Genomic DNA, 14995 nt, shown 5'->3' on the forward strand with positions numbered 1-14995 from the left:
CTGTGATATGAAAATTACCTTAGATCAACTCCAGAGTTTTTTGGCTGGTTACATGAAGAAGTCACTCAGCTTCAGAGGAGTCTGGATTCCTTATGATAGTTGCACTAAAATTGATCTAATGAATAAGGGAAACAGGAGAGACTTTGAACCCAAAAGAATAATAATTCATGTGATTGATTACATGCTCAAGTACAACATAATCAAAGGAAATCATTTCAATGAACACTTTGAGAATAAAGAAACACTTGATATATGTGCAACAACAATGGTAATGAACTACATAATACAACATGGAAATCTTTTCATCTCTTACATTGATAGATGGTATCAATATCCTAGCACCAAATTAATGCCTGAAATTGGTGAATTTTCAGATTTCAGGATTTTCACAGATGGTGAGTCAGGATGAGGAATTGGTGATGGCCTTATTCCAAAATGCTTTCCTCTGACTGATTTGAACTTGATTTCTTATCTTTTGAAATCAAAATAATGGTACAGTTTTGAGAAAAAAGGGGCAGGTGATGTTTTCACATTGCTCTGTTGCAACATCAATCTCTCACATATATCATGATTTAGACCACATTCCTGAAATTGCAGAATATTTAAAAGATTTCAGTTATTGGGATGTCATTGAAGTATTGCAAGATTTCCAAAAAGGCAGGATGAAAAAGGAAAATTCATCCAAGTTTATTAAAGACTCTGAATCACAAAACAAAAATTCAAGGGTTTCCCCTACAAATCTTCAAAAAATCACAAAAACAAGGGTTTCCCCTTCACAACCTCCAGGAAAAAAAGAAGAAGGGTTTTCCCTCTACAAATGCCAAAATCAACAAAAAAAGCACAATATTACAACAACCAAAAACAGAGCAATAATCTGCACCCAGCCACCCAAAATCAGCAAGCTGATGCACCGTGGCCCACCATCCATCCCTGTCTAGCAGGGTTAAAAAATGGTGAGAGGATGACCCCCAGCGCGCCGCATTGAAGGCATTAAGCAAAGGGGGGCCACCGAGTAGAGCCCCTCAAAATGCGCAAGTGCAACAGCGGAGGGGTTGAGGGCGAACCGCACGCTGGAAGTACAGCGGCAGAGGACACCCTGGGGGTTAATCAAACCCACTGGGAGGACCAGCTTTTATATCCCACTTGATACCTGGGTAGCCTATCTCTTCCCCTCAACTCCACCTATTGTTGACAACCATCTGCGACTAGTAACCCACTGGGGCCTGCCAGATCCAGCCGCACTTGTTGCCACAGCTACGCCATTTCCAGCTCAACTTGACCCCACAATGCACCGTCTCCGCCGTCTTGGCCATCCGCCAATCAACTGTAACTATCCAGTAAGACAGGGTACAAATTGGATATCAATGCTGTATGGTAAGCCCCCTGCTTTTTTTTACCCGGTCCAACCACCTCAATCCTGAAACTCATTACAATCTGCTTGTCCACCACAATCCTGCTTCTTTCCCAACAGGGATGCATTTGCGACGGACTCGGAAGACGCCTTGTGCCGGCTGTTTGACCTGAGGGCTGACCGCGAGCTGAATCAGTACACACACAACAACATGCTCTGCAGGATCACCTCAGGCAGGATCCTCTTTGCGGGTATCCCAACAAAGCGCACGACCGCAGCAAGTCGGTGTGAATCTGGGTGATCCCTCGGCTTCCACTAGGGGAGAACGGCAACCGGCCAGGAAGTCTAAAACCCCGAAGCAAAGCATGAAGTAGATGAGCAAAGAGGAGCGGAGAGCCGTCCAGGACAAGCAGTGTGCCAACAAGAGAATGCCGTACGCCAAGTAAGTGATTGGAAATTCACTAGAAGGCTCAATCTTGCAGTTATCTCATTTATTTTTACCTTTTGGTGTGCTTCAGCTCGTCGATCATTCAGACAGTCCTTCTACAAGCCCCCCAGGAAGGAGTGAAATTATGGTGGTTTTAGTGGACTCACGGCCGGCTTACGAGGCGAGGAACTTTCTCAAGCTGCTGTGCAGCAAGGGCATACATTGCACTTATGTTCTCCTTGCCGCCATTGGTCCCATTCTCCGCACTGTGAACTCCGTCTTCCTCGGCGCCCATGCTATGCTCGTCAATGGCGCTATCTATGGCCGCGCTGGAGCGGCCATGATAGCCCGGGTCATGCTTGATAGTATTCTCAGTAACAAGATCAGTAAGTTCCTTTATTTTTCTGCTATGTTGGTGTCTGCTATTCAAAAGAGATCTTCAAACTCAACTCGGGAATTGACTGATTGTTATTTTTTTGGCTATGTATTGCAGGCACGTCCCAATCAAATATCCCGCCGGGTTCATACCACCATCTCTTCAAGTTGCTGTCTACGTTGCCGACTGCGCCCCAAGAAAATAAATAAGACACAGAGACCCAAGAGCTTTTGCTGTTATGTGATTTTACCCGGCTGGAAGACATCACGATGGTGATCAGGACGACTTCAAATGCAACGTCTGGGACACGCTGAAGGGCAAAAGAGTTGGTGTTCTGGCCAGCCATGAGAACCGTTTCATCTGTCTTGGTGTCTTTTCTGACCAAATGACAGTTTTTACAGGCGGCTGGAATAGCATACTCAAGGTCAGCACTTCTTGACATTGTCTGCCCGGCTTGTCTTGCTCACCTTGCTCATTCTCATTGTGCTCCCTTCTGTATAGGTCTGGGCATGAACAAACACATTGGCATTGAAACCCCACTGCTTTCAACCACACAGAACCAGCGCACCCCACCATCATGTTGATCCAAGAAAGCCTTGGCGCCTAAGCTCCTCCTCCGCCCAGTTATTTTCCTTTCACCACTCACACACACACATATATATATATCTATAGTATATACATACACACTCAGCCAAAGGCAGTCCCCCAGCCAGCAGCAAGCATTGGCCTACCGTGGAGTTGAACTGATTTATGTAGACAATTGTGGACCTGTTCATGCTGCTGACAGCCCAGTTTGGCCAGCTCAAGCAGAAAATTGAGGCACTTGTCCTCTCAGACAACCACTCACTCAACTCAATTGAAAGCTGCTACCTCCCCTTGCTCCAGCAGCACAAAAAATCTTCGGCCCCTCTTTGTCCTCCTCATCTCCCAGGTCTACGCACCCTCCACTCCCACCGCTTCCAGTCAGCCTCAACCAGCCACATCCTCAACAACACCAAGCCCACCAAGCTCCAATCACAACTTTCCTGGCTGGAGTATCTGAGTGAAGTACATGGTTTTATACACAGTAATAAAATCATCATTCCTGTGATCTATATCCTCAAAAAAAATGTGTCCTAAGGTTTTGGAAATTTCAATTGTTGTTAACCCCTCCTGCGTGATGGAAAAATGATGTTTGGCAATTGTAGGTAGGTGAAGTTGTTTATTGTTAGGGTATTTGGTTGTGCACCACATATGAATCAAACTGAATTACAAATATCTCAAGAATGTCTAAACATTCAGAATTCAAAAGCATGAATACATGAGCTACTGTGACAGAGTAGACAGTTGAGCTGGTAATTTGGGCGCTGCAGCGGCGCAGCCACCTTGTCCTCTAGTTGATCCAAAAACTGGACAAATCCTACCACAAACTAATCATGTTATTTCTGTTTGAAGATATGTCACTGGTGGATTGGCATGGACAAGGAACAAGAGTTTTGGCATTTTTTATGCTGCAGTTTCTCCATGACAACATTGGCAACGGTAAGGAAATCTTTGAAATCCGGAATGAACAAATAAAAAATGAATTGCAAAATAAAATGAAATCTTCAGCCTCAATTTTTGAATTCTTGGCAGAAACAAACAACATCTCAACTTATATGAAATCTTACTTCTGACATGACATTTACTTGAACAAGCCAGATTATTGGACTTTGAAATCGGAACCTAAAGCTAGATATAGACATGCAGAAAAGGTTCTTCCATGTATTGAAGAATATGCTGAGAACCTGAAAAGAAAATATCACAGAACTATTTCTGAAAGTATGAATCACGCAGATTATTTCTTTTTGCACAGGGTAATCAAAGACTCCATAGAAAATTGTCAAAAAATACTGCAGGTGTCAGCCCTTGGCTAGTCCAGACAGCGCCAAGGCTGACACGGCACGCACCACAGAAGAACTGTGTGCGCATAGTGCTGCCCCAACACGCGCCAAAGGCAACGAGTGCGCGCGCGTACGCAACTGAGTAGAATGCCTTTGAGTGTCATACCCGGCTGGGTAACACTCACGAGTTGTTGTGCTCGAGTGAGCACAATCCACGCGCATGTTCCACGCGTGGATTTAGTTGTCAAGCTCGAGTGAGTACAATCCATGCACGCGTGGATGTAGTTCAACAAGAAGCGTCGTGGAAACACGGCGCCAAAGTGCGGCCTTGGTATTTTGGCTATAAGAGACCTGGGGCCTCCGCCCCACGAAAGGTCGACCAGATTATTTTTTAGATTACAACGCCCGTCACCCTTGTTTGATACAAAACGACCGGGGCTTTCATCTAGCTATATCTCACTTCCTTTTACATCTTCAAACCCGTCCTTCTATCACCTTCCTCGCTTCCGCCTCCGCCGTCTCTTCCGCTACCACCTCTCCCTCCGCCGTTACCAGTTCTCTCCACCTTCTGCTTCTTTCCACTCGCTACCGTTCCCGGTAAGCTAGAGTTTCTTTTCACGAACCTTTTCAGGTTCAGGTACGACTCAGCTCTACCAGCCCCTCCACCGGAGGCGCGGCTTTCTCCTCCCGCTCCGCGGTCGAGTTTGAGCGTGTTTTCCTTTTTAGGAACTCACCATTTTTTCATTTCTATTCAGGGCGTCGCCACTTTAGAGACGCGCCCCAACATTTGGGGGCCTCATCGGGAAATTTTTCCCAGACCCTACAAGTATCCAAATACTGATACTCGTCCTTTTACATTGTTAGTTTCTTTGATAGAAACCCAGTTCGAAACCAACCTTTTTGCGTTGTTGGACAATCGAAAACTGCCCATTGTCATTAGTAAGCCGCAGTCTCCGCTAAGAACGCTCACCAAGGTGACGTTGCAACTGACAATCATCACTTTAGTGTTGACTCGTCAGACTTCCCTTCTTAATTTTTACAGTCCGAACGTAATCAAGCGGTTTCTAACCGCTCGACAAGAAGCTCGGCGCCTCCCGGGGCAATTAACAACCCAGGCCCAGCCGATCCTGCAGGTAGCCAGGCAAATAACGGTGTGGGCAATCTTTTTGATCGGCTTTTCCATCCCACAGGTGCCACAGCTCGCAACAGCACTCGCGCAGCTACCGCTCCAGCTCTAGGAGCTCCGATTCAGTTGCGCAACTCTGCGGCTTCGTCTACTGGTTCTAACGGGAACTCGGTTCTCCGGGCTAGCTCCGTCGTCCAGCGTCTCATAGACGACGTCCGTTCCAGGCCATCTCCAGGAGCCTCATCCGCAGCGATAGAACGACAGTTGGTTGGCGATAATCCTTGCGTTGGGTCCGATAATCTGAACCAAGAACAGCCGCAATCTGAGTCCATTGCTAGCATAGATATCATCACCATCGGTGAAGGTTTGTCCAGTCCCATCCATCATGACTCCTCCCAAGAAAACCAGTAGTAAACCCGTTTCTCGTGCATCCTCCACTAGGTCCTCCCAACCAGCCCTCATTCCCCCGGGTGAATTTAAACGCGGCGGAAGTACGCCGAAACTGGAGCCCGACAACGGAGTTAGTATTCCAAACTCACCTCAGATACAAGCAGGCGTATCTGGAAGCCCTGGCGGGAGCAAACCAGGAAGCCATGGGAATCTTGCGAGACCAAGCAACGGCGACCCACCAGACTCTGGAGCAGTTGATCGGCCGCGAAACCTTGCTGGTTCTAACCGAGGGTTGGACTCCTCCATCCACGCGCCCCAACCACCGGGCAGCGAGGTTGGCGAACCAACAAAACCGCGGCCGAAACCGCCATCAAGCCTATGCACGCCCCAACCAAGAAGCAATTCCACCGGGAGCGCCCCAGCCAACCCAAGCCCACGGAAATTGTCCGAGCAGAATGCGGGGTCGTCAGAACTACAAGGCGTCAATCTACGCGGAGTTGTTCTGCATGGGCAGGACGATCCAGGGAGGCTATCAGGCCATCGATCAGTCACGCTCCAGGAACCAAGGGCACAACAACTGACCTTATTAGAGGTGAGCAGTGTGTTGAACCGCATGTTCAAGGAGCTGGAGAAGATTACTGACGGTAATTCTCGTCTCATAAAGGATTGCATTGATATGTCTTTGACGTCCCTCTCGAAGCAAGGCTGAAACGCTGCGCTGCGCTACAAAAAAGCGGTCTTTTAGCGCAGCGCAGCGGAGAACCGCTGCGCGGTCAGCCCAAAAAGCGGTAGCGCAGCGCCAGTCCCGCTGCGCTACCGCTGCAAATAGCGGGGCCCCGCTTTTTCCCCAACCCAAAAAGCGGTAGCGCAGCGGGCGGGGCCGCTCCTTTCAGCGCCGCGCAGCGGCCACCAAACAAGCTGCGCTTCGCGCTGCGCTGCGCTTTTTTGGCTGGCAGCGGGGGAGCGCTACGCGGCCAGCTTAAAAAGCGCTAGCGCAGCGATGGTTCCGCTGCGCTACCGCTGAAAGTAGCGGGTCCCCGCTTCTTGCCAGACCCAAAAAGCGGTAGCGCAGCGGGCGGGGCCGCTACTTTCAGCGCAGCGCAGCGGCCACCAAAACCGCTGCGCTTCACGCTGCGCTGCGCTTTTTGAAGCGCAGCGCTTTCACCCTTGCTCGAAGTCCTTGCTCAAAGACATCTCTTCCCGTATCTCAAATAATGTCCAGATTGTGAAAGATTTTGTCAATGAGCAGTTTAAGGCTGTTAAATTCTCCCTTACAGTAATACATACTACTAGTAATTCCATATTGTCCAGTTCTACTTATATGACAGAAGTGCTTGATCGTCTGGCGGCGAGGATCCGCGCCATTGAGGATATTGTGAGAACTACGCGCCCAGATGAACCTAAGAAAGGCGAGAATGACTTGAGAAATTTTGTCCAGACAGCTCTTGACACCGCTGTAGCTCAAGTGATCAGTGGATTGCCTGATAACAGCAAGGTAATACAAGTGATACAGGAGGTCAGCGCCCGCTTGTCCTCTGTGGCTGATCAGAACAGGGCAATTCTGCGCGAGATTGAATTCTCCAGGGAGACGGCCGTTCTGGATGACATGTTATGCAACCTGTCCGCTATAATGTCAGCCCATATTGATAAGAAGTTCGCCAAATTAAAGCTCGTGGGGAGTCTTACTGCTACCATGCCATCCCCGCACATCCCTTTGGGTGCCTCCAGCGTTAGTGCGGAAGTTGAGCAAAAACTGGAGGAGCAGAGCGAGAATCAGCGCGCTGATTTTCTTAAGCTTAGTGACAAAATTGACCGTATGATGAGTCAATACTGTTCAGAAGGGGCTCGGCTTAGGGAAGAAATAGCCGCGCTTACCGACTCAGTCACTAAGCTACGCCAGTCTGATCAATACAAGCAGACACCGCCTCATTTCCCCCAGCCTGAACACCAATCTCCTAGATATGCGCAGGAGGGGATTGATCCTGAACTAAAGAAGAGGCTTAATAATGCCATTGCTAAATCAGACTGGCCAACGTTTTCTGGCGACGGCGAATACGACCACTTGCGGTTTGTACGGTGGATTGACACTGCTAAAAATGACAGCCATATAGATGACGAGGTTATTGTCCTCAAGCTCCTTACTATGCTCACTGGGTCCGCGCTGTCTTGGTATGAAACCATGCGCTTAACTCACCAGAATACTACCTGGGCGTTCTGGAAAGCCGAGATCTGTAAAAAGTTTGGGCACTCTGCCTGGAAACAAAAGAAACAGGACGCCTTCTCGGCAGACAAATTTGTTCCAGGAGAAACCACACCCGCCCAATGGGTGACCCGGCAGTATAATCGCCTACAATGCTTTGAGCCTGGCATCGACCAGGAGGCCATTAACTTCAAGCTCCTAAATCTTATGGAAAACAAGGTAGAATATGCCGCCAAGAATGCGATGCGACGGCCGGACGCAGACCTTAGCAGCTTTATAAACATTCTAGAGGATATCTGCGATAAGACTCGCCTAGGCAGGCGGCGGTTCCCCCCAAAACCCTTTTCCCCCCCAACCACTAAAAACCCCGCCGCACACCCAGACAAGGCCAAGCCTGCGATGTCAGACATCAAGTGCTTTTCATGCAAAGAGACCGGTCACACGTCGCGCAACTGCCCCAAGAAGAATGTTAATAATGTGGGAGACGGCGACGACGCCAGCCAGGGCGACGAAGCTGGTAGTGACCCTGAGAATGATGAATCCATCATTGGTGCTATATCCGATAGTTTGGAGGCCGGGGGACACGCGAGGGGCCGGAATAATTTGGTGCAGATGACGTGCTGTGACAAGGAATGCATGGCCCTGTTGGATAGCGGGGCCATGAGGTCAGTGGTGGGTAAAGGCTACCTTTCTCGATTTTGTCCGGGATGGGAGAAATTTATCCTCCCCGTGCAGGCCGGGAAGTTTTGTAGCGCATCAGGCGCTCTGATTTCACTCGGGGTGGTGAATGTTAGACTTGTTTTTAGTGGCATCAAGATGGTAATCAAGTTTGTTGTCATGGATAACATGGCAGCTAAGTACTTCATTATTGGTAATGACTATCTGCTTCATTACAAAATATCACTGATCAACTCGGAGAAGCAACAATTCACAATTGGGAAGCGGACCTTCGATTTCGACGAGACAATCAACGCAGTATCAGCTGATAAGGGTGATGATCTCACGTTTGAGGACAAAGTCCTACGAGACTCAAAGATTAGTGGGGATATTACCAAGGCACAGCGCGGCGAGCTGTCACGAGCCCTGGCCAATAACAAGTGCGCCTTTGCAACTGCTGATCAGCCATTTGGGTCAATCAGGGGGCACGAGGTTGAGATCACCCTCACAGTCGACAAACCATATCCATTGGCCCTGCAGAAGTCTCCGTACCCGGCCAGCCCGCGAACTCGAGCGGCCATAGAGGAACACATTGCCTTGCTCATCAAGATGGGCATACTCCGCAAAGTGGGTTCCAATGAGGGATTTGCAATCACAACTCCGGTGATAATTGCATGGAACGAGGAGAAATCACGGCTCGTTGGTGATTTTTGCTCCCTGAACACGTATACCACTCCAGACCGGTATCCCATGCCTAAAATCACGGAGTCTTTGACTAAACTGCACGGTGCAAAATACATCACGTGCATGGATGTCCTCAAGGGGTTTCATCAGAACACGGTCAGCGAGAACAGCAGGCAGTTCCTACGCATTATATCACACATGGGGATCCACGAGTATCTCCGCATGCCGTTTGGGATCAAAAATGCGCCATCGCATTTCCAGCGCATGATGGACACCAAATTCCGGCTGAAATTGAGCAAACTCTGGTTAATCATCTATATTGACGACATCATAGTATTTACGGATACATGGGAAGAGCATGTGGCAAAGCTTTGCATTATCCTCCAGCGTGTTATTTGCATGGGGATGAAGATCTCTCTCACCAAGTGCTTGTTTGGGTTTTCCGAATTGAAAGCTCTGGGCCATATTGTGAATGGTCTCTCCCTTGGCATTGATCAACACCGGGTGGCGGCAGTACTGATGAAGCCCATACCGGTCAATATCAAAGAGCTACAGTCCTTCCTTGGATTTGCGGGCTACTACCGGTTGCATATCAAGGATTTCAACCGTATGGCTTCCTGCTTGTATAAAATCTGCAGCCCTGACGCTGCTTTTGAGATGACCCTGGAGAGGATCAAGGCTTATAAAGCGCTGCGGGTAGCACTGACCACAGCACCCCTGCTTTTTCACCCTGATCCTAAACGGCCTTTCATACTGTATGTAGACGCTTGTATGGAGGGCATAGGCGCAGCCCTGCACCAAATCCAATTGATTGGAGACCAGGAGCAGGAAGGCCCTATTTGCTTTATATCTCGGCAGTTGAAAGACTCGGAAAAGCGGTATGGTGCCTCACAGCTTGAGTGCTTGTGTCTCGTTTGGGCCCTAGAAAAGCTGCACTATTATCTGGATGGATGTGTTTTCACCGTCATCACAGATTGTGTTGCGCTGAAGTCGTTGCTTAATATGAAAACGCCTAGCCGCCATATGATGCACTGGCAGATCTCCATCCAGGAATGGCAAGGCTCTATGACTATCATACACCGGGATGGCTTGGTCCATAAGAACGCCGACGGGCTGTCGCGATGGGCCCTTCCTAATGACAAAGACAATCCCGCGGCAGACAAGGAGGACTCTCCTAGGGAGGTGCCAATAATGGCTATTAGTGTAAGCGGTCTGTCCAATGAATTCTGGGACTCCGTAGAACGTAGCTATGAAGGTAATCGTAACACGGCGGCTCTAGTAGGAATACTGCGCTCAAAGCACACGCAACAGGATTTAGTGGCCCAGCTAGAGGAACCCTGGAAGGCGAATTTCAGCGCAGGCCGTTTTATACTTTTGGACGGTTTGCTGTATCACCGCACCGGAAATCACTGTGCACTGGTGTTAGTCGACAAGGACCATATACAGAAAATGCTGCATGAATGTCATGATAACATTGCCGCCGGCCACTTTTCCAAAGACCGCACGGTGGAGAGGTTGCGAGTCTTAGCGTGGTGGCCGGGATGGACCGTTAGAGTTGAGCAGTACTGCTCCAGTTGCAATCGCTGTCAAAAAGCGAATTGGGCCACAGGCAAGAGGTTTGGGCTCCTCCAGTTGATTGAGGAACCCAAGCAGCGCTGGGAAGTTATTAACATGGACTTCGTAACAGCGCTGCCTGCTGGAGGAAAGGATAGCTTCAATGCAGTTCTTGTAGTCGTTGACCGGTTCTCCAAACGCGCACGGTTCCTGCCGTGTTACAAGGACAATACCGCCCTGGATGTGGCACTTATCTTCTGGAATAACATCATCCATGACGTTGGATGTCCAAAAGTAATAATTACGGACTGCGATCCGAAATTTACTTTGGAGTTTTGGCAAAGCCTGTTCCAACTGGTAGGAACTAAGTTGTCATTCTCTACGGCCTATCATCCGCAGACAAATGGCCTGGCAGAACGGATGATTCAGACGCTAGAAGATATGATTCGAAGATACTGCGCGTTTGGTCTTCAATTCAAGGATAGCAAGGGATACACTCATGATTGGGTCTCCCTGTTACCCGCGCTGGAATACGCTTACAACTCTAGCATACACGCGAGTACTGGTAAAACGCCTTTTGAACTTGAGCGCGGCTGGATCCCGCATATGCCGCGTGATCAAGTGCTCAGCAAGGCGGTGACATTACACCCTTCAGCCGAGTGCTTTCAAGAAATGATGCTCAAGGCGGAGACACAGGCAAGCAATTGCTTGAATGAGGCAGTCGCGTACAACAAGGAACGCTGGGACAAGACCCATTGCGACCACGACATAACGGTTGGCGACCGTGTCTTAGTATCAACCGTGAATTTTCAGAACTTGGGGGGTAACCGCAAGCTGAAAGACATGTTTGTGGGCCCCTTCTTTGTGAAAGCTCTCCACGGGCGGAACGCAGTAGAGGTTATATTGACGGAGGGCTACGACCTCAAGCACCCCACGTTCCCTGTTAGCCTACTGAAAAAATATGTGGTCCCAGGAGATAAACGGGAGGCTCCGCCACCCGTGGTACCTGAGACGCTGGCGGAGCCAGATTCGGATAAAGTTGCTTTTTGGATCTTGGACGAGAAGATGACCCGTGTCCAAGGTCAAGATTGTTGTCTTTACCTGACAAGGTTCAAAGGATTGACGGCAGACAATGATAAGTGGCTCCGGAAGGAGGCCATTGCTAATGCCGATGTTTTACTGCGTAAATTTCGCGCCACAAAGCGACGCAACCCCGGCACAACTCCTATCAGAGCCGTGCTTTTTTGTGGGGGCGAATGTCAGCCCTTGGCTAGTCCAGACAGCGCCAAGGCTGACACGGCACACACCACAGAAGAACTGTGTGCGCATAGTGCTGCCCCAACACGCGCAGAAGGCAACGAGTGCGCGCGCGTACGCAACTGAGTAGAATGCCTTTGAGTGTCATACCCGGCTGGGTAACACTCACGAGTTGTCGTGCTCGAGTGAGCACAATCCACGCGTGGATTTAGTTGTCAAGCTCGAGTGAGTACAATCCATGCACGCGTGGATGTAGTTCAACAAGAAGCGTCGTGGAAACACGGCGCCAAAGTGCGGCCTTGGTATTTTGGCTATAAGAGACCTGGGGCCTCCGCCCCACGAAAGGTCGACCAGATTATTTTTTAGATTACAACGCCCGTCACCCTTGTTTGATACAAAACGACCGGGGCTTTCATCTAGCTATATCTCACTTCCTTTTACATCTTCAAACCCGTCCTTCTATCACCTTCCTCGCTTCCGCCTCCGCCGTCTCTTCCGCTACCACCTCTCCCTCTGCCGTTACCAGTTCTCTCCACCTTCTGCTTCTTTCCACTCGCTACCGTTCCCGGTAAGCTAGAGTTTCTTTTCACGAACCTTTTCAGGTTCAGGTACGACTCAGCTCTACCAGCCCCTCCACCGGAGGCGCGGCTTTCTCCTCCCGCTCTGCGGTCGAGTTTGAGCGTGTTTTCCTTTTTAGGAACTCACCATTTGTTCATTTCTATTCAGGGCGTCGCCACTTTAGAGACGCGCCCCGACAGCAGGAAGCTAAAAGGAAATTTGTTCCAAGTTGGTTAAGAAATTAATCCACATGATTATCATTCTTGAATATTTGACTTGGTCTTCTCCACTCATCTTCAAAAAGAATCACAAAGAATACTATTTGACCCTAGGAATCATCAGATGATGGAAATATGAGGGGAACTTAAATTCTCATCTATTTCCAGTTTTTGATTTTTTTTTTCTTACAGGGCCAGTTACTGCATCACCTGAAGTTTTTCTGCCTTTTATTCAAGTGTTAACTCACCAATTTTTTGATTGGTTCACAACCTCATCCTTATAGATACATACATGTTTGGTTATAGTGTCTTTATTTTGGTTTCTGGAATCAATTGTCTCTTGTTGGATAACAAAGTGCCGTTGTTTATTTTGGGTTATGATTTCTGGAATAAATTGTCCGTTGATGCATATTAAAGTGCCCTTGTTTGTGACGCGTCATGAAGAGCCCCAAAAGCTAGATTTCCCTCAAAAATCTAGAATTTTTGGGTCTCAATCAACATCTATGAGGGTCTCAGATTTGATGGGAGATCATTCATTGTGGTACGTAACCCTCTTTCTCTCTTGATCTTGGTTGATGATTTTGGATGCTCCCAAGACTTCAGCAAGCATGTAAGGACTGGCAGAATGTCCAGTCTCTTCTGATCCATCGCACGAGTATTTTGCTGCAAAATTATTAACTCAGGCTATACTGGACAGGGATTGAGAGGGGAAACTCTTTCCCCAGCTAGGTCCCGGTCCCAGCGCTGACCAAGTAGCTGGAGTCAGGACTATCCGCGGCAACGTAGTCTACCCCTCGGAACTACTCATAGCTCCTTCTTCCCCAAAGCATGTGGGGGAAGGTCGAGTTGGTCCTCAATTGGCTGCACTTGGTTACAAGCATTGCGAGTCACTTTGACCATCAACGGCTCAAGTTTCCTTTTGTCTTTCAACAGCTTCTAGGTGATTCACTCACACACCGAACCCATTATCGGCATCAAGCACCGTAAACAAATACCAGGATGTCTTCCTCTAGCGATCCTAGCTTCTCAGCTCTCGACTCCTCCGATCCTGGCCCCCAGATGATGAATCCTCGGGTAAACCTCGACTCCTCGGTTTATGTTGTCGTAAGTATCACTTTGAGCACTTGGACATGGATAATTCACAAGAGACAGCAGCTAACGTGCTTTTTAGGGCTTCTACAGCCAGCCTTTACTCTCCTGAGCTGTATAGCATTTGTGCAGTACGCCAACTTTTGTTTGAGACCTGCTTCAGAGCGCTCACAGCAGTCGTTCCGTCTGGCAACTGTTGGGATGTCAATACATTCGGTCCAAATTGCCTTGGACATGTGGGTGAGTAAAAACCACAGAGAGATCATGTCTGAATACTTCTGAATATTACTGAGGCAAGTGCGAGCCATTTCTAGTATATGTTTTACTCCTTCCGCTCTTACCTTTTCGGCCAGGACACCGTGATTTTCCTCTACACTTCTCTCGAAGTGTGTTTAGCTGTCGGCGTAGCCGCAACTGTTCAGTGAGGACTTTCAGTTTACCTTTTTCCCGTCTTGGCCTGACCCCCACTTTTATGATCAGATACCATTACTTTTGTCTCACTCAAGCCATGCCAACGCTTTCTCGATGGTGGACCATTGCAATTGGATTCTTTGCAATAGCCAGCTGTGTGGGTGGGTTGGGAACAGGCGCGGAGTTCGAAAATATGAGTCAAACACCACCTGGAGCCCCACCCGTAATCAGCGTTGTGTTCTTGGCCTTTTATAACATGTGGTTAATTGCCACTTGTTTGACGGATGGTACAATCAGCATTGCAATGATTTTAGCCGTCCATCACAATCGAAGCCCTATTCGCCATCAATCACTGGCAACTACTCTGCACCGGTTGCTATTTCTGACCGTCAGGTAGCCAAACTTCATATCTGATGTTGATCTCAACAGAGCGTTGAAGAGCTGATATTCTTTTGTCGACAGTACATTTGGACTGACCTTTATCGTAGCCCTGCTATCCCTTTTAGTCCCAGCCTGTGAGCTGCTTATAACATTTACTCCCTAACAGACCAGAACCTCGAAAGAACAATGCTGATTTTACTGGCTTTGTGTAGTACCCCACTTGATACCCGCAATGTCCATTCATGGACAAGAGATATGTCGCCTCGCATCATTCATTTTAAACGGCATCCTCCCCAGAATTTACCTCAATTCATTTTGTAAGTCAAGCAGCGCATCCAACTTATCTCAGCCGCTGACCGATTCTACTTGCGCGTCTGAAGTCTGTAGCCTTCAGTGTGCCCGGGGCACAAAGACGGACAAGGAAAATATACCACCAAAGTCTCATTTCTAGACT

The 14995-nt window shown here is 48.6% G+C and overlaps 2 protein-coding genes across 2 annotated transcripts; both read left to right on the forward strand.

Moving 5' to 3' along the window:
• Positions 1-1923: 1923 nt before the first annotated feature.
• PtA15_13A456 (uncharacterized protein) lies at positions 1924-13556 on the forward strand (the record flags this gene model as incomplete). Its single annotated transcript, XM_053162655.1, has 4 exons — positions 1924-2164; positions 4893-4990; positions 5059-5506; positions 13390-13556. 4 exons carry the CDS (start codon positions 1924-1926, stop codon positions 13554-13556), a joined length of 954 nt encoding a protein of 317 aa, XP_053026610.1.
• Positions 13557-13659: 103 nt separating this feature from the next.
• Positions 13660-14992, forward strand: PtA15_13A457 (uncharacterized protein; the record flags this gene model as incomplete). Its single annotated transcript, XM_053162656.1, has 7 exons — positions 13660-13764; positions 13843-13989; positions 14064-14170; positions 14230-14553; positions 14623-14675; positions 14754-14858; positions 14922-14992. 7 exons carry the CDS (start codon positions 13660-13662, stop codon positions 14990-14992), a joined length of 912 nt encoding a protein of 303 aa, XP_053026611.1.
• Positions 14993-14995: the final 3 nt, after the last annotated feature.

The sequence above is a fragment of the Puccinia triticina genome, chromosome 13A, assembly GCF_026914185.1.
Source record: "Puccinia triticina chromosome 13A, complete sequence".
NCBI lineage: Eukaryota > Fungi > Basidiomycota > Pucciniomycetes > Pucciniales > Pucciniaceae > Puccinia > Puccinia triticina.